The following is a 27,103-nucleotide window of genomic DNA, read 5'->3' on the forward strand; positions in this document are numbered from 1 at the left end:
CCAAGTATATTACACACAAAGCATTCACTTTTTTAACTTGGAGACATGGCACGTGTCTTAAAATCATCATCTGCTATTCATGGTTATGGGCACGCAGAGGCTGATTTCTCAAGCGGCTCAGCGATGAACCTGGTCCTAAACGCAAAGCTACTGGTGGTTTTTGATAGTTTTAGGAAGGGAATTTTTTTTAAAGTTGTGATTTCCTTGCTCTTGATAAAGGAAGAAGGGAATAGGAAGATTTTCTCGCTACATTCCATCTGTTGGGCTACCCTAGCTAGAGTTTTGCTTCTGCAACCGTTGTATCAGAATTGCTATTAAGAAGTTTTTTATCTGATTTTCCATAGTATATTTTTGTTCTGACATTTGTGTGTTTTACTTCAGCAGTGATGGATTGAAATAGCGGCAACATATTTTAAATCAGACTAGATTAGCTATTTTCTGGTTTTGGCTGAAAGAGAAACAGCAGAGTTTTAGTGTCCAGTCAAGCAGAATTTATTCTTGAAATGAGCAAGAAAGTTCCCAGATTAGAAAGGACTGTTGCAACTGATCTCATCCCTTGCATGTGTAATTCTGAATGGTTTTTAGTGGACTAAACCAGGAGGTTAAAAACTTTGAATGAGCTTCCTTATTAGAAACTCCTGCATGGTGGTAAACACAGGGGAATTGCTCCTTTACAAGATTGATTAGCTTGTCATTCTGGAGAGGTTGATACGAAAACAATCAGACCTACTCAGAACTCTGAAGAATCTATGTAGCATGCAGCTCTAGCAAATTTTTAACTCCTATTTGAAAGCTGCATTCTAAGTATTTTTAAAATGGCAAATATCCAAGATTAATAATCCACATAGCAGAACTGGGAGGAGGCTGCTGTGGAGACAGCAGTATTATGTTGAACTTCAAATAGTCTGTGATAGTCAGAACAGTGGTAAGTAGCAAGCTAGTTTTACTACTGTTTTGTATTTTGATGAAATTGTAGCTTATGGCCTCAGTAGTAAGAGTCTGAGTAAATATCATCACATTTCTGTTTGGCTGAATTAGTCTGTTAAATGTGTTCCTAGTTACTCTGAAATGTAATGAGTCATAGTATTTAAGATGTTCTTTTTTTAATTTGTCGATAGAACTGAAAGATTTTCATGCTTCCATGAAGATTATATCTGCAGTTTGTTTTATACCTTTGCAGAGATGCAATAGAATATTTCCATATGAAAAATAAATGTTTGCAAGTATGTGCTTGATTAATTGCCTCTTGGGATTTCTCAGCATAATTATGCCTTGTTGCACTAGATCAAAAGAAGTGTTCACATGTGAAAAACTCTTCTACAACATCACCCATAATTTTCTAAAAATGTCTTTCATTACCATATGTCTTTGCATATCAAGATTGTTGTGTTTCAACTGCTAATTTTGCAAAGGTATTTTCCCCTAGTATTAGTTTTAGGAAACCTAACCAGCCCTCTCCCTATTTAAAAGCAGCCTTATTTGCCTTGTAAATTCCTGACCGTCTGCGGGCTGAGATCCATTAATCTGGGGGTTTGAAAGAAATTTGGAGATAGCATCTATTAGACACTGAACCAGAATATTACTTATCTTCAGTGTAACATTTATTTTCTCCTTAGTACAATACTGGAGGAAGAGAAGCTGCAGCAAGAAGAACGAATGAGAATGGAATCAAGGCGACAAGTCACAGTGTCCTGGGATTCGGGAGGATCAGATGAAGCCCCTCCCAAGGTAGCTAACTTTTTTTAACACATACTTTACATTCAACAATATTATTATTTTATTCCATTAACCTGTTAAATATTGTTCAGTGATGAGAGAAGCCAGAAGGCTCCCTTTGGTGATCTGCTGCTAATGATAACACTTAACTAATTGTATACTATTTCAGATGGATTTCACTTTAAGGACCCAGCCCTCCATAGGCTGAGTTAGTAGAGCTGATTTGTATTGCAGTTTTGTGGTGTTGAGTCAGACTGTTAGCCAATACTGTACTTAACTTTTCTCTTGTTTCTCTCTTTTCTCATGGTCATGTAACTTGAAAAAGACTAGAATAGTTTGCCATTAAATTGTTTTGCCTAGGGCTAAACATTTTCTCCCTTTCTTTCTGTCTGTGTTATTTCTTGTAAATTAATAGCTAGTGAGATACCTGACAATCATAAAGTAAAGTTTATACCATAATAGTGAGTGGATAGAAATGAGTTCATTATATTTTTACTTGATTCTGAAGAGACTGTTACAATTCCTCTCTGAAGATTTCCCTTTTATCATTTAAAGGATCCTTAAGTATTTTTTTTTGTATCAGAGGGGTAGCCGTGTTAGTCTGGATCTGTAAAAGCAGCAAAGAGTCCTGTGGCACCTTAAAGACTAACGGACGTTTTGGAGCATGAGCTTTCGTGGGTGAATACCCACTTCGTCGGATCCGACGAAGTGGCTAGTCACCCACGAAAGCTCATGCTCCAAAACGTCTGTTAGTCTTTAAGGTGCCACAGGACTCTTTGCTGCTTTTTTTTGTATGTCCATTGGTATGCCTATCTGCTATCCATCTGGACACCACTGCCGGGCAGCCTTGAAGTCTAATCCTGCAAGATGCTGAGTACCCCAAAGTCCACAATCGTCAGTGTCTCCTCATAGCAGCCATTGGGCACAAATATTTTGACTAGCTTCTCCTTGAGTTCAGTCACCATCCCAGTGCCAAATATTGGCTGTGTCTTAACCAGCTACTTGACCATGAAAACCTGAAGCCAGCAGCTGCTGTTTCTGCCACACACATCCATAAACATTCCTGGCAACAGGTGGGGTCTTTTTTTTTTTTTTTTTAAACCACCTTTAGCTTGTTGGCTGAGAGAGTTGTGAGCCCCGCATCTGCACTTTAATAGGGACAACAGGACAAGAAACATAGCCCATGGAAAAATGGTTTGAACTTTTGTTCTAAAATGAATTTTAAAAACCCCATTGACCTATTTAATCAACTAAGATTGAGGGCAGGTCTACTCTTAAATCACTGCATCAGTCCTGCTGCAGCTCTTAAGTGAAGATGTTCCTACGAGAGCTCTCCCATCTGCATAGTTAATCCACCTCCCCAAGAGGAGGTAGTTAAGTTGACAGTAGAAGCTCTCTCATTGACATACCACTATCTAAACAGGGGGTTATGGTCAGGATAACTGTCACTCAGGGATGTGGATTTTTTACACCTCTGAGTGACGTAGTTATACTGACATAGGTCTGTAATGTAGACCTGGCCTAACTTTTATGATTTAGTGCAAAAGCAAATAAATTGCATGACCCATAATAACAATGGTAGTTAATAATTTAAAACATCGTTTAATGAAGGGATTAAATTTTGCCTTCTAAGGCTTAATCTGAGTGCACTAAATGCTTTTTTAATGTAATGAATGAAGAATTACAACTGTTAGAAAAGCACGTCATTAATGCCTTTGAGAACAGTGATTTTATGAGCTTTAGGACCTGATCAAGTACGCTGATTTTGAAATCTGATACCCACGTTATTGTGCATAATTTTCTATTTGAGGGGTTTAGATCATTTTTGTTCTTGTTCAAGTTACTCTCTTTATAAATGTGGCTCTATAGATGTGAAATTTAGCCGCAGCATTAAGGCATCACTTTACACTGTTTCTGCATAAAATATTCAGGATGTGTACTGATGATCTGTAAACCAGTTAGATTAATTTTGTCAACATGGGATTTAATGCTTCTTTTAAGACTTGACTCTTAGAATCCATATTATTTCCTCATGGTGGCATTTGGTTTCTTTTTCTTCTCATTGTAACAGAGTTTCAGCACTATTATACACATACAGTGAAGGGTTTTAGACTTCTAATTCAAAACTGTATGTTTACCAGTAGATTCACAACAAGTTTATCACAACAGTTAGTACTATCAAATGACATACCCCCATCTCGTCCCTATGTACAGTTAGAAACCTTGCAATCAGACAGTATTTTGCAAAATACTGTTTTCTCTGAACTTGATTCCTTCCCCACTGCACCTAGCGACACCGCCTCCTTATCTCTAAAGACGTGTAAATCTTTTGAAAGCTGAGATTGATCACATGTCCCTGGGAAGAAGTCAGCAAACTTGCCACCAATGATGAAGTAGTGGCGCTGCTCTGCCTAGATGATAAAAGTATGTCGCTCTAGCAATATCTCCACCATTTAGTGGCCACAGATAGACATGCTATTCAGGTTCCAGCAAAATCATACACTCTTAGATGCCAGTGCAGAATAGCAAGCTTCTTTTCACATTACAGTGTATAATATTACACTCTGAATTCTTTCACTTTTTCATGATTGACCAGATGATGTACAGTTACAGGAAGTGTTGCAACTAATCCTAAAGAGGAAAGGGATCAGTTATCTGATAGCCAGCCAAGGAGTTTTGTGGCCACTTGCTAGCTGCCACCTATAGTTAATGCTGCTGTCCATTCTAATGGGAGACATTTCTAGCTGCATCACTAGACTGGACATGGGTTATAAAACAAGGCATAAATAATCCAACTGTCTTGGAATTCAAATGTTGGTTAAAATTTGGGGCAGTTAATTACATGAACATGGACATTAACAGTTAGAGCTCAGGGAGTCTCTCAGGATAATTTCTGTGAATATTATTTCCAAGAAATAATTCAGTTTGCTTTACCTGTGTTTAGACTTTACTGTGCTTTACCTGTACTTTAGACCACTATTCTAGCAAAGGAGTTAACTGTGAGGAACATTTGCCAAAATATATGGGAAGTGTTGGCAAATATTAGCAGGAAGCCGATTATGAACTTGGAAACGTGAGCATTCACACCTGAAACCTGATTTCATTATTATGATTTAATAGTGTGTCCTCTCAGAACCAACCCGTAGTTCAGGTTATTGGAAACTCACAATCAGCTACTCTCAAAGAACCTACAGAACAAGAGTTATTAATAGAAATTGTTCAGCAAATAATTTTGAATATTAAATGTGACACTAGCCTAAACTGTTTGCAAACAGAAAAAGAGGCAAAATTCATTGAATGAATTATTCACTCAACTCGGTTGTTTCCTACAATCCTTTTTTGCTTACATTTTGAAGCTTGCTTTCATGAAGCATCTTGTATAAGTTTAGCAGTATGAGAAAATTTGCCTTTCCTGAAAATAACTTACTTTGATTGTTGTATTTTATTTATATGATTGTTCTCTTTAAAAAGTGCACTCTTTTATATTTATAGCCCAGCAGACCTGGTTATCCCAGTCCAAGATCCAGTGAAGGGTTTTATCCTAGTCCACAGCATATGGTACCACCCAATCATTACCAGGTAAAATATTATCTATCTTTGTATTTGCTGTTTTAAAATAGTTTATCATCCATTTGCATGTAGTGGGTCTCTTTCTCCTCATGTGTACACCAGTTTAGCTCCATTGAGTTCAATAGACTTAGGCCTGGTCTACACTACGCGTTTAAACCGGTTTAAGGAGCGTAAAACCGATTTAACGCCACACCCGTCCACACTAAGAGGCCCTTTATATCGATATAAAGGGCTCTTTAAACCGGTTTCTGTACTCCTCCCTAACAAGAGGAGTAGCGCTAGTATCGGTATTACCATATCGGATTAGGGTTAGTGTGGCCGCAAATCGACGGTATTGGCCTCCAGGCGGTATCCCACAGTGCACCACTGACCGCTCTGGACAGGAATCTGAACTCGGATGCAGTGGCCAGGTAGACAGGAAAAGCCCCGTGAACTTTTGAATATTTCCTGTTTGCCCAGCGTGGAGCTCCGATCAGCACGGGTGGCGATGCAGTCCGAAATCAAAATAAAAAAAGAGCTCCAGCATGGACCGTGCGGATGTGATCGCAGTAAGGGCAGGCAAATCTGTTCTATCAGCGCTCCGTTACAGAAGACGAAATTCAAAATCATTTTTAAAAAATCTCCACACAGACGCCATAGCAGGGACTCAGCGCACTGCTGCGTGACAAGCGAACGGAAAGCCAAAGAATCAAATGGACGCTCATGGACTGGAGGACTCAAGCTATCCCACAGTTCCTGCAGTCTCCGAAAAGCATTTGCATTCTTGGCTGAGCTCCAAATGCTTCTAGGGTCAAACACAGTGTCCGCGGTGGGTCAGGGCATAGCTCGGCAATTTACGCACCCCCCCACCCACCCCCAGAAGTGAAAGGGAAAACAATCCTCTCTTGACTCTTTTACATGTCACCCTATATTTACTGAATGCTGCAGATAGACGCGATGCTGCAGCACTCAACACCAACATCCTTGCTCCCCCGCCCGCCATGGGTGGCTGATGGTACAATATGACTGATATCCATTGTCATCATCAGCCTATTGGCACATGGGGCAGTGCAAAAGGACTGGTAACCATGCCGACTAGCATCAGTGAGGTCGATCAAGGGTGCCTGCTCCTAATTTTTCCTGGTAGATGGTGCAGTATGGCTGGTAACCATCTTCATCATAGCAACAGGGGGCTGAGCTCCATCAACCCCCACCCTTCATGTGTAAAGAAAAGATTCAATTGCCCCTGGACTAGCAGCGGGATGCTGGGCTCCTCGCCTCCACACTTCTTAATGTCCTGTCTGGACTATCATAGCAGCTGGAGGCTGCCTTCCACTCATTTCTCACTAACAAGTCACTGTGTCTTATTCCTGCATTCTTTATTACTTCATCACACAAGTGGGGGGACAATGCTACGGTAGCCCAGGAAGGCTGGGGGAAGAACAGAATCAACAGGTGGGGTTGTTGCAGGAGCACCCCCTGTGAATAGCATACAGCTCATAATTTCTGCAGGATCTGACACAGAGCAGCTGTGCTCTCTGGTTCTATGATACAGTGGTTCTCTAGTACACTTGCCCATATTCTAGGCAGGACTGATTCTATTTTTAGATACCAAAAAGGAGGAATTGACTTAGGGAGTCATTCCCAATTTTGGCTTTTGCACCCCTGGCTGATCTCAGCCAGGGGCACTTATGACAGCAGCAAATGGTGCAGTGCAAAAGAACTGGTAACCATGATCATCTTATTACCAATTTATGGTATGGTAGATGGTACAGTATGGCTGGTAACCATCTCTGCTGTCATGCAAAAGCAAAAGCATGCTGCTGTGTAGCGCTGCTGAATCGCCTCTGTCAGTGGCATCTAGTACACATACGGTGACAGTCACAAAAGGCAAAACAGGCTCCATGATTGCCATGCTATGGCATCTGCCAGGGCAATCCAGGGAAAAAAGGCGCGAAATGCTTGTCTGCCGTTGCTTTCCCAGAGGAAGGAGTGACTGACGACATTTACCCAGAACCACCCACAACAATGATTTTTGCCCCATCAGGCACTGGGATCTCAACCCGGAAATTCCAAGGGGCGGGGGAGGCTGCGGGAACTGTGGGATAGCTACGGAATAGCTACCCACAGTGCAACGCTCCAGAAATCGACGCTAGCCTCGGACCGTGGACGCACACCACCGATTTAATGTGTTTAGTGTGGCCGCGCGCACTCGATTTTATGCAATCTGTTTTGCTAAACCGGTTTATGTAAATTTGGAATAATCCCGTAGTGTAGACGTACCCTCACTTCTGATTTACACCAGTGTAAGACCAGAATTGAGTCTTGATTCGAAATGGCAAGCAAGTCAACTCCTTGTCTGATTCTCCAGTCAATTAAAACTACAGTAATAAACTTTTTCTCATATTTATCAAGGAAGTTCAGTGTTCATGTAACATGCATGTGACAATTTACACTTGGCTAACAAAGTCACTTGCATGTCAAAATAGGATTAAGTGGTCTGATTACTTTGGCCTTGTTCATGCTGTGTTCCCCAGTGAGTTCTTTGAAGCATCTCATGTTCCCTCGAGTTGATTGCTCTCTCCAAATGTTAACACATAATATACTTGCCTGTTTAACTTTGGTCTTGTATCATCAAAGTAAATTTAAAACATCTTCTGTCATGGAACCATTTCAGAATTTTTAGATTTGCTCAAAGCTGCAGAGCACCCAGACTGAAGCAGCATTTTTTAAAATGAGAACACTTCAGTCTCATTAAAATTGCTTTGATTCTTCTATAGAGAAGGAATTTGTCAGGCCATCCTGCAGCTATGATAATTACATGCTGTCACTCAGGATTTAAGCTTGTAATATACACTAGGGGGTACATTTTTAGCATAGTTCATAGGGAGAAATGTGCATGATTCCTATTAACATTAATGAGAGCTGTGTGTGTAATTCCTTATGTTGAAAATGTTCTGATGGATATGTTTTGTTCATTAAGGGATTTTGATGTCCTCTGCTACTAGGGTTAAAACATAACTTTTATCACTAGTTGAGGACACCTAACACAATAAACATGTGGTTTGTTAAAGCAGTATTTGTGAGTATGTCATATTTCAGCTTGAATTGCTGACTTTTCTTCTGATTCTCTATATATTTTTTTTTTTAATTAATCTCCTGCCATGAGGCATTTATTATGCTCTCTGTTTTGGCCACATGAGAGAGAATCATCAAACATAGAGGAGCTTAACTGGGGGCCTTAATATGATCATCAAGCATTTTCTTTTTATAGGTCTCTGGCTATCCTGGTTCTCATGGGATACCAGCCATGGCAGGCAGCATTTATCCTGGCCAGGCATCTCTTTTAGATCAAGCAGATTCCTGGAACCATCGGCCTCAGGAAATATCAATGTGGCCCCCCACCATGGAGGTAATGTGAATTTTCACAGAGTTTATTGTACACTGTACAGTAATTGCATTCTAAAGCTTTTTTTTTAAATTGCAACTACAACTCTGGAGTTTAATCTAGGGAAACAAAGTCCATTTTCCTGGAAGTTTTAAAATGGTTTGATTAAGGAAGGAAGGGAATATTTTATTCATCAATAAAAACAGTGGAGTGGGACTCGTGACTGGAGTCTGTTCATTGTTCTACCACTGGTTTCTTACATGAGCTTAGGCAAGTTGTGGTGCACCTATGCCTAAGTTCACTAATTGTTAAAATGGGGATATTAGTATTTACCTTCCTTTTTGGGTGTGGTGAGACTAAATTAATGGTTATAAAGTACTTTGAGTTCCTCAGACACAATGCACCGCAAAAGAACAAAGTTGTTATTACTTATTATTGAAGGAGAAAAGTTTATGCTACATAAAATATATATTAATTCATCATCCATTTAAAAAATATATGGTGCCATGGACACCTAGTGCACTTTATGAATCCAAGGTTTCTCCACGATCACAGCATACCTCTCACCATCCCAACGCCACTAAGTGCCACGCAGATTGCCAAACTCTTTCCCCAACTCTGCCCTCCCCTTTGTCCTTTTCATTCTTTTTTCATTCCCCTTCCAACATTCCATCCTTCTCCCTTCCTTTCTCCCTGCAGTCCCTTCATCTCTCCGTATTTTCCCTATCTCATCATGGTAGTGGTCTTCATGCAGCTCCCATCTTACTAAGTCTCTTTGCTCCCTGTGGTGGTGCTCTTCTGTCTCTACCTCTAATTGCATGAGCAGAACTGAAAAGTGGGATATTCTGCTAAATACAGGACAGCAGAGATGTGTCATGCAAAGAAACCCATATTTGTGCTTTTCTTTGCCCAAGAGAGCGCTAGTTTGACTTGACCATATGTTCTGCCTATACTGTACTGGTTGGTACCTTCATTGTATACAGTTGGTGGTGTAGGATTCCTCCATGAGGTTGGAATGGCTAGTTCAGGGGTCGGCAACCTTTCAGAAGTGGTGTGCCAACTCTTCATTTATTCACTCTAATTTAAGGTTTCGCGTGCCAGTAATACATTTAAATGTTTTTAGAAGGTCTCTTTCTATAATTCTGTAATATATAACTAAACTATTGTTGTCTGTAAAGTAAATAAGGTTTTTAAAATGTTTAAGAAGCTTCATTTAAAATTAAATTAAAATGCAGAGCGCCCCCCCCCCCCCGACCGGTGGCCAGGACCCGGGCAGTGTGAGTGCCACTGAAAATCAGCTCGCATGCCGCCTTCGGCACACGTGCCGTAGGTTGCCTACCCCTGGGCTAGTTAATGATGAAAATGTTTCTTCCATTCTTACACAGGTAGAGTAGTACCCTAAATCCCCCAACTAATCAATAAGAACAATAGAATCTGGCCCTATATGTGCTCAGGTAGGGGTGAAGGAGAAAGCAGTATAAGAACATAATGTGTTTTGTGCATATTCATCACTAATACATTACAGCTGAGTTTTTCACAGGAATGTATGGGGGTTAGGTGACCAAATCCCATTGAATTTCAATAGGAGTTGGGCACCTAACTTCCTTTGGCCCCTATGAAAACCCCGCCCCACATTTCTTGTGATTAGTGTTTTCAGCACCACTTTAAGGGGACAGTGTCAGGTACGTTAGGCCCAACATTTAGATTCTGTAGAACAAGAAGTTTACAAAACTATTAGAAATATTCCCACGATATTTTTCAAAAGTGTCACTACAAATAGGTGAGGAAGAGTGTTTGTTTGTTTGGATAGAAATATTATCCTGCAGTGCTAGCAACCCAAACATTGTGCTAGTTCCCCAGACCTAGACAGTAATACTGACAAATCTGTTTTCATCTCCAAGCTTTGTGAAAAGAGAGGGGGGAAAAAACACGTCAAAATTCTTTAAAAGTAAAATAGATTTCTAAAGTTAATTCCGTTCCAATAATAAGCAGGGCAAACTAAATGTTTACAACTGGAATGTGTCCTTTTTGATGTGCCACTTGAATATTTTTGTAGAGCTGAGAACATAGACTATAAGTTTGGGGTTTTTTAAATCCCTTCTCTTATAATACAAAAGTTTTCACAACTGTGTATAAAAACTATTGAGTCCCATGACATTCTGCCATGGTAGGCAAATGGCAACCCTTGAGCTTTTCCTCTTAGGATTCTGGCACTTTGGACATGCGAGGAATGGGACAGGTCCTACCAACACATCTAATGGAGGAGAGATTGATACGACAGCAACAAGAAATGGAGGAAGATCAGCGCTGGCTTGAAAAAGAGGAGAGATTCCTGGTAATACATTGCAGAGTACCACTAATCTCAGTAGCAATCAACAATTACAGCTTATTAAAATTAATAGTTTCTGTGTAACAGGAATATTAATTGAACAGATAAGTTACTACTGAAACTTAACTGGCATTTATTTGAGCAAGCTTGGTCCTCAATTAATAGCACAATATATGCCTGTCAACTGTCTATTTTAAATACAAACTTCTGTCTGTTCCACACAAACATGATGTGATTCATTATCATCAGTTATTGACATCTGAAATACTGACTTTTTAAACTGATAACTGAAATGAAAGGTTTTGCTTGGCAAACAATCTAGATTTTTAAACTTCTTGAGCAGCTGTTTTTCTTGTGGTCCATATCTGGATCTTCATCATACATTTGTTTTCCACATTCAGGCCTCTAGAGATTATGAGGGGTGGTGCAAAATGCTACTGTGTGGGCATCCAGATTTGCTCCAGAGCAGGTAGAGCAGAGAGAGTTCAATCCCTAGGAGAACGGGTAATCTCACATTTATCTGGCAACCCTGGCTCTTGAAAGAGTTGTCCAATTTTCTGCTCGAGGAGCAGTGAGAGAAATTGATGGGAGGGCGTAATTTAAAAAAAACAAACAAGCAGGGAATTGTGGAGAGCAGTTTGTTTGATTTCCTAATCGCCGCAGATGAATCATCCCTTTTCTTTTCTTGCCAAGGATACAGTCTTGCTTTTCTGGGGTGAAACTCATGTCTTCAGGGAGAATCAAAATTCTAGTTTCCCAAACATCTATATTAGCAGCAAAACACAGACTCAGAGTTCAGGTTTTGTGTTCAGATGCTCACTCTTCAGACCAACTGCTGGGGAGGTTTAGGTTGGATATTAGGAAAAACGTTTTCACTAGGAGTGTGGTGAAGCACTGGAATGGGTTACCTAGGGAGGTGGTGGAATCTCCATCCTTAGAGGTTTTTAAGGTCAGGCTTGCCAAAGCCCTGGCTGGGATGATTTAGCTGGGGTTGGTCCTGCTTTGAGCAAGGGGTTGGACTAGATGACCTCCTGAGGTCCCTTCCAACCCTGATATTCTATGATTCTACTGGGAATGTTACAGAGACAGCACAGTCAGACCACACACAGGATGAGGAACAGTGCTCTGTTCTGTTCTATATAGGTTCTTATGCCATGCTTACCACTATAATAATTAAGCACCTTTCATTAGTGCATTAAGCATCATGACTAATATCTGGCGTGTGTTTTTTTCTTCTCATGATTTTTCATCCTTTCCCCAGGGGGAGAAGTGTGCACAGTGGAATGTTTTGTTTTAGAATTTTTTTATAATGTAACACATGTTGCTGAATGTATGTCACAGAAGGCACAGGCAAAGAAGTGGAGGTTGCACTTAGAGTGGAAGGCAGTGAGGCTTATGATGGTCCTTAGTTCCTGTGAGAGTCTGTTCTACTGTCCTGAACTGGCCTCCAAGAAAACTGACCCTTGCACAGATGAGCTTTACCCTCATTGCAGAAAGTTCCATTGTGCCAAAGGGACAAATTTATCAACCACAATTGTCTTCGTGGAGCTTTAGGTGATCTTGTAGGTTCTCTGGGCCCAGGCCACTGAATGCTTTGAAGAAAACAACTGAGACCTTGAACTTGGCTCAGTATTCTATGAGACGCAAGTGTAGGGGAGTGGAATACAGGTTTGACGTGTTCAGTGTTGCTGAGGAGACATGCTACAGCATTCTGTACCAGTTAGTTTCCTGATTACTGAAGACTTAGAATCATAGAATATTAGGGTTGGAAGGGACCTCAGGAGGTCATCTAGTCCAATCCCCTGCTCAAAGCAGGACCAACCCCAGCTAAATCATCCCGGCCAGAGCTTTGTCAAGCCGGGTCTTAAAAAACTCTAAGGATGGAAATTCCACCACCTCCCTAGGTAACCCATTCCAGTGCTTCACCACCCTCCTAGTGAAATTGTGTTTCCTAATATCGAACCTAGACCTCCCCCACTGCAACTTGAGACCATTGCTTCTTGTTCTGTCATCTGCCACCACTGAGAACAGCCCAACTCCATCCTCTTTCGGATCCCCCTTCAAGTAATTGAAGACTGCTATCAAATCCCCCCTCACTCTTCTCTTCTGCAGACTAAATAACCCCAGTTCCCTCAGCCTCTCCTCGTAAGTCATGTGCCCCAGCCCCCTAATCATTTCATTGCCCTCCGCTGGACTCTCTCCAATTTGTCCACATCCCTTCTGTAGTGGGGGGGACCAAAACTGGACGCAGTACTCCAGGTGTGGCCTCACCTGTGCTGAATAGAAGGGAATAATCACTTCCCTCGATCTGCTGGTAATGCTCCTACTAATACAGCCCAATATGCCATTGGCCTTCTTAGCAACAAAGGCACGCTGCTGACTCATATCCAGCTTCTCGTCCACTGTAATCCCTAGGTCCTTTTCTGTAGAACTGCTGCTTAGCCAGTCGGTCCCCAGCCTGTAGTGGTACATGGGATTCTTCCTTCCTAAATGCAGGACTCTGCACTTGTACTTGTTGAGCCTCATCAGATTTCTTTTGGCCCAATCCTCCAATTTGTCTAGATTACTCTGGACTCTATCCCTACCCTCCATCGTATCTACCTCTCCCCCAAGCTTAGTGTCATCTGCAAACTTGCTAAGGGTGCAATTAATCCAATCAGATCATTAATAAGGATGTTGAACAAAACCGACCCCTGAGGCACTCCACTTGATACCGGCTGCCAAGTAGACATTTTGCTGTTGATCACTACCCGTTGAGACCGACAATCTAGCCAGCTTTCTATCCACCTTATAGTCCATTCATCCAATCCATACATTTTTAACTTGCTGGCAAGAATACTGTGGGAGACGGTATCAGAAGTTTTGCTAAAGTCAAGATCTATCACATCCACCGCTTTCCCCATATCCACAGAGCCAGTTATCTCATCATAGAAGGCAGGCAGGTTGCCCATGACTTGCCCTTGGTGAATCCATGTTGACTGTTCCTGATCACCTTCCTCTCCTCCAAGTGCTTCAAAATGGATTCCTTGATGACCTGCTCCATGATTTTGCCGGGAACTGAAGTAAGGCTGACCAGTCTGTAGTTCTTCAGGTTCTCTTTTTTCCCTTTTTAAAAGATGGGCACTATATTTGCCTTTTTCCAATTGTCCGGGACCTCCACTGATCGCCACGAATTTTCAAAGATAATGGCCAATGGCTCTGCAATCACATCAGCCAACTCCCTCAGCACCCTTGGCTGCATTAGATCTGGACCCATGGACTTGTGCACATCCAGCTTTTCTAAGTAGTCCTTAACCTGTTCTTTCACCACTGAGGGCTGCTCACCTATTCCCCATGCTGTGTTGCCCAGTGCAGCAATCTGGGAGCTGCCTTTGTCTGTGAAGACCGAGGCAAAAAAAGCATTGAGAACTTAAGCTTTTTCCACATCATCTGTCACTATGTTGCCTCCTCCATTCAGTAAGGTGCCCACACTTTCCCTGACCACCTTCTTGTTGCTAACATACCTGTAGAAACCCTTCTTGTTATCCTTCACATTCCTTGCTAGCTGCAACTCCAATTGTGCCTTAGCCTTCTTGATTACACCCTGCATGCTCTAGCAATAAATTTCCACTTCTTGTAAGCTTCCTTTTTTGAGTTTAAACTCACCAAAGATTTCACTATTAAGCCAAGCTGGTCACCTGCCATATTTGGTATTCTTTCTGCACATTGTGATGGTTTGTTCCTGTGCCCTCAATAAGGCTTCTTTAAAATACAGCCAGCTCTCCTGGACTCCTTTCCCTTCATATTAGCCTCCCAGGGGATCCTCCCCATCAGTTCCCTAAGGGAGTCTAAGTCTGCTTTTTCTGAAGTCCAGGGTCTGTATTTTGCTGCTCTCCTTTTATCAGAATCCCGAACTCAACCATCTCATGTGTATCACCTTGCTGTAGTGCAGCTCAGAACTGACAACAGCTTGAATAACTGAGGACAGGTCATCATTTGCCAAGGTGGTATGGAGTTTCCTAGCCAACTGGATATGGTAGAAAGCATTGCTTATCAATGTTCCTATGTGAGAGTTTAGCATCAGGGAAGAATGTGAGAGTTTAGCTACAGACTGATTGACCAATTGCAGGTATAGACCCGCTACCAAAGAAGATTTCACAGTGGCTGCAAACGCCTCAGAATGCTTTCCTCTGCCTACCTGCATCACCTCTGTCTTGCTTGGATTCAGTTTCAACCAGCTATTCTTTATCCATGAGCTGATCTCATCCAATTACTGGTGATAGCACTATGGTTGTATGTGGTAAAGAATAGGTAGAGCGTGTCATGTTCATATTACAGGCACTTGAATCCATGTCATCTGACCAGTTCAACTAGTGGCTGAATGCAGGTGTTGAATAGGGTTGGAGAGACAAGTGAAACTTGTGGGACTCCACATGAGGCAACATAGTAGACGTGCAGTGTCTCATCACTACTCTTTGGGTGCATCTCTCCAAGAAGGACTTAAATCATTTTAGTGTATTACCTTCGACCCTTGTAACCTCTTTCAGGCAAGACAGCTGTCTTATTGTAAACTGGATCAGATATTGCAGAGAAGTCCAGGAGAATAAGAATGGATGTCTGCCTTCTGTCTATTGGCAGCAGGTCATCCATCGGTACCAGTAAATCAATACAATTCCATGTCCTGGCCTGAATCCAGATTGTGCCAGACCCAGGATATTAGTTTCAGTTAGATAAGGTTGAAGATGGTTTTTGACTAACTTCTCTTATCAGCTTGCTCAGGAAAAGAAGCTTTGACACTTTGAGGTATTTGGTTAGAATTTATGTATCCAGGGTGGGTTTCTTTGGTGTTGTTGGACTTTTGCGTGTTTGAAGAAGGAAGAGAAGGGTCCTTCCCTGAATGAGGTGTTGGCTATTTTGGTAATGAGTGGCACCAGTTGCTCATGACTCTCTCTTTCAAGCCAGGAAGGGTTTGGATAGGATTCAGAAGTCTTGGGTCAAGACTCCTTTAGGGTATCCAGAACTTCTTGATGAGTGAATGTACTGAACTTAAGGAATGCAAGCAAACTATGGGCTGCAGACAGGGCAGATTGAAATTTTTGGGAAGCCTTCCCAAATGTGCATGATCTTTTCAGTGAAGTAGAATGATAGTTCTTTGCAGCTCTAGGTACTCAGTTCAAATACAGGATGTAGATACTCAGAATAGATAGAGTGTACCACTCCGGATAGTTCCATGGGGTGGGTTTTGGCAACGTCAATGAAGACTGATAGGAAGGTTCTCTTAGCTGGTAATATAGCTTCAGCATCAGCTTGGAGGAATTTGTTAAATTTCATTCTGGCTTTATCAGCCTTCATTTTCCACCACTCTCACTCAGGTGACACACTCCAGCAAAATTAGAAGTAGTGTTGACAAGCTCTGGGAGCAGCTATATTGTACATTCCTCAGAAGGGTGGATTGGCCTGATGTGAACTCTTTGAGGGATACAAAAGGCGGAAATGGAGAGTCATACGCAAAATACCAAAATCTCATCTTGGATGATTATTTTTGTTTTTCTTGAGCAAATGATGGGGGAAAGGATGCTCCCCTTACCTTTGGCTCATCTCCTGCCTATTTTTTCTTTGTAAGTATTCTGATGAGAGACTTCAAGGGTTTTGTTTTGTTTTGATGCCGGTTACAGATTTAATGGAGATTTATATATTGCTAGGTATTACAAGCTAACATTTTATTAGCATAATATATTTGAATCCACAGTATGTTGTCGAAGGAAACTGTTTAATTAACAACCAGGCAGTTCTTGAAAATGAGATTTCATTCACCAGGTTTATTCCTGGGGAAATTATGGTGGAAAACAGGTTACTAGCACATGTTTCTAATGGACCATAGTCATAGATATGAAGACGGTTAAAGGCTTCCTTTGTATCTACTTTTTTTTTTTTATGAACTTCCCTGTTAAATCCAGACTGCCTAACATCCATCAGGAGAAATTTGTTTTTAGATGCTCTCACCTTTCATTTGAATTCTGTCTCACTGGCCAAAAAGATTGCTTTCAGTGTGTCTTATATGATGTCTTCAGCTGTCCTCACAATAGGCCCAATCTGCAGACTTTACCAGTGCATATCTCCTGAAGATGTCACAAGAGTCTTGCATGTGTAAAGGTGCAAGATCAGATTCAGTGTGAGGTTTGGTCTGAACATTCTTTGTGGTCTGGTGAGAAATCACTTGTCTCTTCACCAGCATTTCCCATCTGTGGCTCCTCTTTCTTCTCATAGAGAAGAGCAGAGTTCATTATTGTCTCAAATCTATTGCTGAGTCCTACATATGCTCTGATAAGAATACTTTTCCATCGAGAAAACATTAGGACTATGAGTTTTGGCAGAAAATCTCTACAGAAACATAATTCTCCTTCTGCATGATGCACCTAAAATTAGGGAACTTTCAGAGGATTATTCTGTGTGTAGAGAATAGATGTGTCAGAGTCTGATTTCAGTCTTTACTTAGACTGGTTTTGAACGAATGTAACTCAGTTGACTTTAATGAAGTTATTCCCAATTTGCATGGGTGTGAGGTCAGAATCAGGTCTGTTTACACAGGCAGTCAGCATACCCCAGGCTTTTAAAACATGCATTGCTTCTACCACAGAGAATCAAGTTTCTCAGGAAAACAGAAATTTACCAATTGCCTATTATAATACATTGAGCATTAAGAAGAGAGACCATGCTGGCGATGGCACTAGTGCAACCACTGCTTACCAGGAAGAAGACTGATTTGCTCATGGACTCAGAATTTTCTGTTCTTTCTGCAACAGGAAACTGTAGCTCCAAATACAACAGCACAAAGATAGTTAACACTGAATATATTATGCTATGATTATTGTTAACAGGGACAGTGCAAACAAGGAAAGAAATTGGAATGGCACCAAAATGTAAGTTACTGCATGGGCAGAGAAGAAATCATCTGTGAAAGTAGCTTTCATAAAACTGATTTACTATGCAAAGCTGGTTAATACTGACAGACAGAAATTCTGTTTGCATCTGTCAGTATTAACTGGTTGGTATTAACTGAATTCAGTATTCTGAAATCCTGCTTATAAAAAAGAAAATAATAAACAAATCTCTCAAGTGAAGCCATCAGCTAAAACTATTTCAGTCAGTATAGAAGCAAGGTTAGATAGAACTGTTAAAAACTGCAAGCTCAGAGACACAGAAAACTCTACCTGCTGGGAGACAGGAAGTGAATTAGGAGGTCATGTATTTGGCTAGGACACCTCTTTTACTACAGAGCTGACATCAGGGTTTTTTTCCCTATCTCCACCTGCTGGTAGGTAGATCATATTACACACTGTCTTGGCTGGCATCCTTATTGCACTATGAGGAATTAAATTAGCAGTAAGATATTTTCTTTCAGATTGTTTTGACAAAAGTGACTAAAATGTAAATGTTTGGACATCAGTGTCTCACAGTGCTGAGGAACTGAAGGACAACGGACAAAATTTACTCTACAGTTCTTTGTATTACAGAAGTGCGTGGAGCACCAATCAAGGAACAGCTTGCTATTGTATTATTGTATTGTAGTACAGACAAGTAAAAAAAGAGTCTCTAACCCTGGCAACTACAATCTAGGGATGGGATAACAGTATTAAGTATGTTATGCATAACAAGCAGAAGTCTATCATTTGCTTATTTCATCATTCAGATGTTCTATTGGACAGAGCATGAGTCTGCCAGATAGGAGTTCTGGATTCTAGTCTCTCACTGATTGTGAGATTTTTACCTAGGGTGACCAGATGTCTCAGTATTAGGGGCGTTGTCTTATATAGACAACTTATTACCACCACTAACACCCCTCGTCCCAATTTTTCACACTTGCTATCTGGTCACCCTATTTTTACCACATCACTTAACTTTAATTTCCCCATCTCTAATAAAAGGATATTGACCTAACTCACACAGGGGTTGTGAGGCTTTCTTGTTTGTAAAGTCCCGTGAGATCATCAAATTAAAGTGGTTATAAAAGTGAAGAGTCTTTATTTATCAAGGTCTTGTCTAAACATACTTGGGCAGCACCATCAGCCAGGACAGTGGAACAAGCCAGGACATCCGGAATAAAATCAGTAAAGCCAGGAATACCTTCAGAAGCTTAAATACAGCCTGGAAATCATCAAAGTATAGCACCAAAACCAAACTTAAGATTTATCAGAGCTGCGTACTTTCAACACTACTTTATAGTTCAGAATGCTGGCGAATGAGAAAGTGTGACATGTCCAAACTGTCTTCATTCCATACAACCTGCCTCGGAAATCCTGCATATCTTCTGGCCCAGAACAATCTCAAACCAAGATCTATTGAGACAGTGCAGCCAAGAGGATCTGAGCACCATCATCTGAGCCAGGAGGTATTGGAGATGGATCAGTCATGTGCTTCGGCTGGAAACTGATTCCATCACCAGAGTAGCAATAAGATGGACACCCTGAAGGCAAGTGAAAACGAGGCTGCCCAAAAACAACATGGCGAAGAGCTGTGTAAGCCGAGCTGAAAAACCTGGGGCACAGCTGGGGAACCATTGAAAGACTTGCCAGAAACACACAGGAGTGGAGAAGCTTCGTCACTGTCCTAAACACCAGAGGCATAATAGGAACATGATGATGATGTCTAAATATCAAAGTTGCACCAGTGTAAATGCAATTTGTTTTTTGATTAATTTAAAACCCCTTTGTGGACCCACTTAAATCAGATTACTGCTGGTTTATATGACTATAGCTTAATTCAGTAACCAAATTAAGACAATGCCTAAAATAGTCCAAGAAATAAATGAAGATCTCATTCTGAACTGCAGCCTACCTCACATGTGTTGGTTTGCATGCATTTATTTACACACAAAGTCTTAGTTACTCTTGTTCATGTATATTTTTCTCTCAGCAACACAAGCACAAAACAAGGAAATCCAAAGTTAAAGCAGCATTCACATCAGCACAATACCAACTTCCAAGCATTACCTCACTACTGTCACAATACTTTAGCACACCAAATCACCCTCTCTGCTACACTCGATTTCATCTCTATAGCACCGACAAAAAGAATGCAGGCCACTGTTCTCTCTGATCTATGTAGGTTGGTACTTGTGCCCTTATGGAGCCCTGTTGATTCATAGGGAATCCATGTTGGCAGAGGTCTGTCCATATGGATGGGATTGCAGGATTAGAGTCATAGTTTGTGTGTTTGTATAACCCAAACTTACATCATTTACTCTGAATACAGAATGAATTTTCAAGTAAATCTGTTAATTCATTTGTTATAATAATTTTTAAATCATTCTTTTAAGACTTTTATTGGTGATTCTGATTTTTTTGGATCCGACTATCAAATATATTCCCGATTTTTGAAATTTGAATTTTGACATTTCTAGATTATAGACTATATATGTGTGTGACTGTAAAATTTAACCCAAAAGGAGAGCCTTCTGCAACTAAAGAAAGGAGACAAACAGAAGCCTCCATGAAGTCCAAAAGAAACCTCCACCATGTAGATATCATTTACCTTAGTAAAGCGTAAATATCATGGTGACGGGTGCCCTATACAAAAACCCTGGATGAGGAAATATACTGTATGTGCATACATGTGTGTGTTTCAGGTTAAACATCATAGTTTTGCCAGTTAAATTCCAAATAATTGCCAACACATTTTCTAGATTCAGAACCTCTGATTGGCTACATGTGCAATGTTGGTCTTCTGTAAAATGTTTTCTTACAGCATTTAAATGATCTGTTCACCCATTTGTATTTTATTCCCACTTTGGATCCTTCTCTGGTTTTGTGTTGACAGTGCCTAATTGTTCATTATGCACATGTGCACTCTGTTTGGTGGTTTCTCAGCACTTGTGGCATCAGAGAGAGCAGCACTACATTAAGAACTTTATAATCCCTTCTCTCAATAGCTGTGGATGAAATCACTTGCATAGTTTCCTTATCTTGTTGTTTGTTTTTTGTGTATATAAAAGTTCCCACATGCATATGGTTTAATACTTGTCCAACTTTGACTCTGAGAACGGTAACTCAAGAGTAATTGATGTGACTTGCTACTAAAATAGGGTTTTAATTTTTAGCATGAGAAAATCCTACCAAGATATTATAGGTTGGCATGTCCTGAAAATACCGATATGTTTTTATTAATGAGTAACAGTAATGTAAGTACAGTAGGTTATATTCCAATTCTTAATCATATGCATCCATTCTGAAAACTCCATGTTGATATTTCCAAAAGAATTCAGATATGTGACACCACACTTTATTAGACGTAGACAAGAAATCCCCTTTCTTTTGGAGGCTTCTGATTTACTGTAAGATTTACTGTGAATTTATGACCAGAAGGATATAATTTCTTCCTGCTCTAAAGAAATCTGTAAAAATAGCAAGCACAAAATATTTTGCTTACACTTCCATTTTTGCTTAGTACATTCAGTACTTCTGCCATTGAAAGAAACCTTTGCTCAGCCCCACAGTCTGAAAGGTCAATATCAGGGGTTCTCAAACTGGGGGTTGGGACACCTCAGGGGGTCGTGAGGGTTATTACATGGGGGGGGGTCACGAGCTGTCAGCCTCCCCCCCAATCTGACTTTGCCTCCAGCATTTATAATGGTGTTAAATATGTAAAGAAGTGTCCCTCAGAGACCATGTACGGACTTTGGAGGCCATATCCCTCAGAGACCATGTACGGACTTTGGAGGCCAGGGTGGCGGAACTGGAGGAGCTGAGAGAGGCAGAGAGGTATGTTGATGAGGCTTTCCGGGACACTGTAGAATTGTCCCACCTCCGCTTAGACAGCTCCTGTGCTGTTGAGGAGGAAGAAGGGCTCAGGGAAGTAGAGCAGTCAATGGGAGCAGAGGGAAACCTTCCCATAGTTGGGACCCTCCTTCCAGATGGTGCTGGGGTTACCTCTCGCACTGAGGTTGCCTCTCCGGGGGACGGAACTCGAGTTTCTAGGAAAAGGCAGGTGTTAGTAATGGGAGATTCGATTATTAGAAATGTAGATAGCTGGGTCTGTGATGACCGGGAGAACCGTATGGTGACTTGCCTGCCTGGTGCGAAGGTTGCGGATCTCTCGAGGCATCTAGATAGACTTATGTGTAGTGCTGGGGAGGAGCCGGTGGTCGTGGTACATGTAGGTACCAATGACATAGGGAAGGGTAGGAGAGATGTCCTGGAAGCCAAATTTAGGCTGCTAGGGAAGAGACTGAAATCCAGGACCTCTATGGTGGCATTTTCAGAAATGCTCCCAGTTCCACGCGCAGGGCCAGGTAGGCAGGCAGAGCTTCAGAGTCTCAATGCGTGGATGAGACGATGGTGTAGAGAGGAGGGGTTCACATTCATTAGGAACTGGGGAAACTTCTGGGATGGGAGGAGCCTATACAGGAGAGATGGGCTCCACCTAAACCAAAGTGGAACCAGACTGCTGGCACTAAACATTAAAAAGGTTGTAGAGCAGTTTTTAAACTAGGAGATGGGGGAAAGCCGACTGCTGCAGAGGAGCGTGTGGATCGGACACAGACTTCTCTTAGGGGAGAGTCTGATGATAGAGAATCTCCAGGTTATAGTCAGGAGCAGAGGAATGAGAAGTATAATGTAAGGGCTGGATCAGATGATAAACAGTCACATAAAAAAGAATCTGGCACATCAGAAGAAGGTAGGCTAATAAACAGGGACAAGTTTTTAAAGTGCTTGTACACAAATGCCAGAAGTCTAAATAATAAGATGGGTGAACTAGAGTGTCTTGTGATAAAGGAGGATATAGATATAATAGGCATCACAGAAACCTGGTGGACTGAGAGCAATCAATGGGACACAATCATTCCGGGGTACAAAATATATCGGAAGGACAGAACAGGCCGTGCAGGGGGAGGAGTGGCACTATATGTTAAAGAAAGTGTAGATTCAAATGAAGTAAAAATCTTAAGCGAATCCACAGGTTCCATAGAGTCTCTATGGATAGAAATTTCATGCTCTAGTAAAAATATAACAGTAGGGATCTATTATCGACCACCTGACCAGGACAGTAATAGTGATGATGAAATGCTAAGGGAAATTAGAGAGGCTATCAAAATTAAGAACCCAATAATAGTGGGGGATTTCAATTATCCCCATATTGACTGGGAACATTTCACTTCAGGACGAAATGCCGAGATAAAATTTCTCGATACTTTAAATGACTGCTTCATGGAGCAGCTGGTACGGGAACCCACACGGGGAGAGGCGACTCTAGATTTAATCTTGAGTGGAGCACAGGAGCTGGTCCAAGAGGTAACTATAGCAGGACCGCTTGGAAATAGTGACCATAATACAATAGCATTCAACATCCCTGTGAGGAGAAGAACATCTCAACTGCCCAACACTGTGGCCTTTAATTTCAAAAGGGGGAACTATACAAAAATGAGGGGGTTAGTTAGACAAAAGTTAAAAGGTACAGTGACTAAAGTGAAATCCCTGCAAGTTGCGTGGGCCCTTTTTAAAGACACCATAATAGAGGCCCAACTTCAATGTATACCCCAAATTAAGAAAAACAGTAAGAGAACTAAAAAAGAGCCACCGTGGCTTAACAACCATGTAAAAGAAGCAATGAGAGATAAAAAGACTTCCTTTAAAAAGTGGAAGTCAAATCCTAGTGAGGCAAATAGAAAGGAGCACAAACACTGCCAACTTAAGTGCAAGAGTGTAATAAGAAAAGCCAAAGAGGAGTTTGAAGAACGGCTAGCCAAAAACTCCAAAGGTAATAACAAAATGTTTTTTAAGTACATCAGAAGCAGGAAGCCTGCTAAACAACCAGTGGGGCCCCTTGATGATCAAAATTCAAAAGGAGCGCTTAAAGATGATAAAGTCATTGCGGAGAAACTAAATGGATTCTTTGCTTCAGTCTTCACGGCTGAGGATGTTAGGGAGATTCCCAAACCTGAGCTGGCTTTTGTAGGTGACAAATCTGAGGAACTGTCACAGATTGAAGTGTCACTAGAGGAGGTTTTGGAATTAATTGATAAACTCAACATTAACAAGTCACCGGGACCAGATGGCATTCACCCAAGAGTTCTGAAAGAACTCAAATGTGAAGTTGCGGAACTATTAACTAAGGTTTGTAACCTGTCCTTTAAATCGGCTTCGGTACCCAATGACTGGAAGTTAGCTAATGTAACGCCAATATTTAAAAAGGGCTCTAGGGGTGATCCCGGCAATTACAGACCGGTAAGTCTAACGTCGGTACCGGGCAAATTAGTTGAAACAATAGTAAAGAATAAAATTGTCAGACACATAGAAAAACATAAACTCTTGAGCAATAGTCAACATGGTTTCTGTAAAGGGAAATCGTGTCTTACTAATCTATTAGAGTTCTTTGAAGGGGTCAACAAACATGTGGACAAGGGGGATCCGGTGGACATAGTGTACTTAGATTTCCAGAAAGCCTTTGACAAGGTCCCTCACCAAAGGCTCTTACGTAAATTAAGCTGTCATGGGATAAAAGGAAAGGTCCTTTCATGGATTGAGAACTGGTTAATGGACAGGGAACAAAGGGTAGGAATTAATGGTAAATTCTCAGAATGGAGAGGGGTAACTAGTGGTGTTCCCCAAGGGTCAGTCCTAGGACCAATCCTATTCAATTTATTCATAAATGATCTGGAGAAAGGGGTAAACAGTGAGGTGGCAAAGTTTGCAGATGATACTAAACTACTCAAGATAGTTAAGACCAAAGCAGATTGTGAAGAACTTCAAAAAGATCTCACAAAACTAAGTGATTGGGCAACAAAATGGCAAATGAAATTTAATGTGGATAAATGTAAAGTAATGCACATTGGAAAAAATAACCCCAACTATACATACAACATGATGGGGGCTAATTTAGCTACAACGAGTCAGGAAAAAGATCTTGGAGTTATCGTGGATAGTTCTCTGAAGATGTCCACGCAGTGTGCAGAGGCGGTCAAAAAAGCAAACAGGATGTTAGGAATCATTAAAAAGGGGATAGAGAATAAGACTGAGAATATATTATTGCCCTTATATAAATCCATGGTACGCCCACATCTCGAATACTGTGTACAGATGTGGTCTCCTCACCTCAAAAAAGATATTCTAGCACTAGAAAAGGTTCAGAAAAGAGCAACTAAAATGATTAGGGGTTTAGAGAGGGTCCCATATGAGGAAAGATTAAAGAGGCTAGGACTCTTCAGTTTGGAAAAGAGAAGACTAAGGGGGGACATGATAGAGGTCTATAAAATCATGAGTGATGTTGAGAAAGTGGATAAGGAAAAGTTATTTACTTATTCCCATAATACAAGAACTAGGGGTCACCAAATGAAATTAATAGGCAGCAGGTTTAAAACAAATAAAAGGAAGTTCTTCTTCACGCAGCGCACAGTCAACTTGTGGAACTCCTTACCTGAGGAGGTTGTGAAGGCTAGGACTATAACAATGTTTAAAAGGGGACTGGATAAATTCATGGTGGCTAAGTCCATAAATGGCTATTAGCCAGGATGGGTAAGAATGGTGTCCCTAGCCTCTGTTCGTCAGAGGATGGAGATGGATGGCAGGAGAGAGATCACTTGATCGTTGCCTTTTAGGTTCACTCCCTCAGGGGCACCTGGCATTGGCCACTGTCGGTAGACAGATACTGGGCTAGATGGACCTTTGGTCTGACCCGGTACGGCCTTTCTTATGTTCTTATGTTCTTATGTTCTTAATTTAAAAGGGGGGGTCGCACACAGAGGCTTGCTATGTGAACGGGGTCACCAGTAAAAAAGTTTGAGAACCACTGGTCAAGAGAGAGAGATTTCATATTATGGAAATACATGAAATGTATTTGAAGGTGGTTTTATTGCTATGGTCAGTATTAAGGGTCATGAGGAGAATCAGGGCTTGAAAATCCACTCACTGGTGCAAAGTGATAAACTTTCCCAGGTAAATGTTGGAGAAATTCATGGTTTAGGATCCCACGAATTTCCCCCAACATCTTCAGATTTCATTTTTTATAAAATGTTTCTATCCCTTATCATGGTGTTAACTAGACTCTGCAAGACACACCAGCTTGGCTGGATGGGTTCATTTCATGGGGCTCAGCAACCTACTGGTTTCCTTGGGAACTTTGCTCCCCTTTACCTCCCAACTCCATATGCCATGAGACACCCCCCGCCCTGCCCCAAAAAGCACTGGAAAAATCCACTGCCCACTCAAGAACCAAAGGGGACATATTTTCCAGACCAACTAATCATCAGAGGGGATCAGCTCCCCATCCAACCAGCCACACGGTGCCTGTCAGCTGCCACTGTCAAGTAGGGAAGTCTCCATAAGGTTCTAGGGAAGGGGAACATGGTTAGTCAAAAGGTACTGGGCATGGGGTAGGGAATGGAAAGGATGAGGGATTTGCTTTGGCGGTGCAGAATGATGGATAGAGTATGAAACTGGTAGATTTTTGTGTGTGATAGGTGGCGAGTATTATTCAGGGAGTGTCACATGCATTGTTGCTAACTGAGGTGGGATTTTTTTTTCCCGTTAAAATTCTGGCAGCATATTATTGTTCCAGTGCTAGCACCCAGGGGATAAAAGGGTCAGTGAAATCTTATCACTTAGAAAGATCAAAGCTGCAATGTGATTGCCTTTAGAACTCTCACTTTGCTGAACTGATAACCCACAGCTATACACGTGAATAAATCAGAATGGGAATTATCTCAAGGGATTTAGAAAGCCATCTGTGCCTGTTATTAGTCATTGAGCACTGTATTCTTAGACTGAGGCTGAAAGTGTTTATATTGTTGTGTATGTACTTACATTTCTGAAGTACTCACATGTGCTGCTGGCCAGTACCTGCTAGCCCCTGGGAAATATGCTCCTTTGCAAAGGGCTATCCATGTTGTTGGTTTTATATAGATCAATATTAAAGTTCCTGATATCCCATAGTGGTAGGTATTGTAGGAACATACAGTAAAAGACAGACCCTGCATAAAAAAAAATTTTTTTGAGCTAATGTAAGACCAGATAAAATAAAGGAATGTTATAGACAACCAGAAAGAGCCAGGGGTCGGAGAATAACGGTAACAATTGTAAGTACATGCGTTTAAATAGGCTGGCTGTGTGCACAGCGTCAAGTCAGTTATATTTTTAATAAGATACATATAA

General features: G+C 41.2%; 1 protein-coding gene across 8 annotated transcripts in view; it reads left to right on the plus strand.

Annotated features, from left to right (window-relative positions):
* Positions 1-27,103, plus strand: part of PTK2 (protein tyrosine kinase 2) — a 377,826-nt gene that overhangs the window by 325,875 nt on the left and 24,848 nt on the right. For 7 of the 8 annotated variants that reach the window (XM_045007657.1, XM_045007659.1, XM_045007653.1 and 4 more), the window contains 4 exons: positions 1,617-1,728; positions 5,209-5,295; positions 8,540-8,677; positions 10,857-10,988. In XM_045007657.1, coding sequence (XP_044863592.1) covers positions 1,617-1,728; positions 5,209-5,295; positions 8,540-8,677; positions 10,857-10,988 — 469 coding nt within the window. The remainder of the gene's footprint in view (positions 1-1,616; positions 1,729-5,208; positions 5,296-8,539; positions 8,678-10,856; positions 10,989-27,103) is intronic. The other variant, XM_045007660.1, reaches the window with a different exon arrangement.

The sequence above is a fragment of the Mauremys mutica genome, chromosome 2, assembly GCF_020497125.1.
Source record: "Mauremys mutica isolate MM-2020 ecotype Southern chromosome 2, ASM2049712v1, whole genome shotgun sequence".
Taxonomy (NCBI): Eukaryota; Metazoa; Chordata; order Testudines; family Geoemydidae; genus Mauremys; species Mauremys mutica.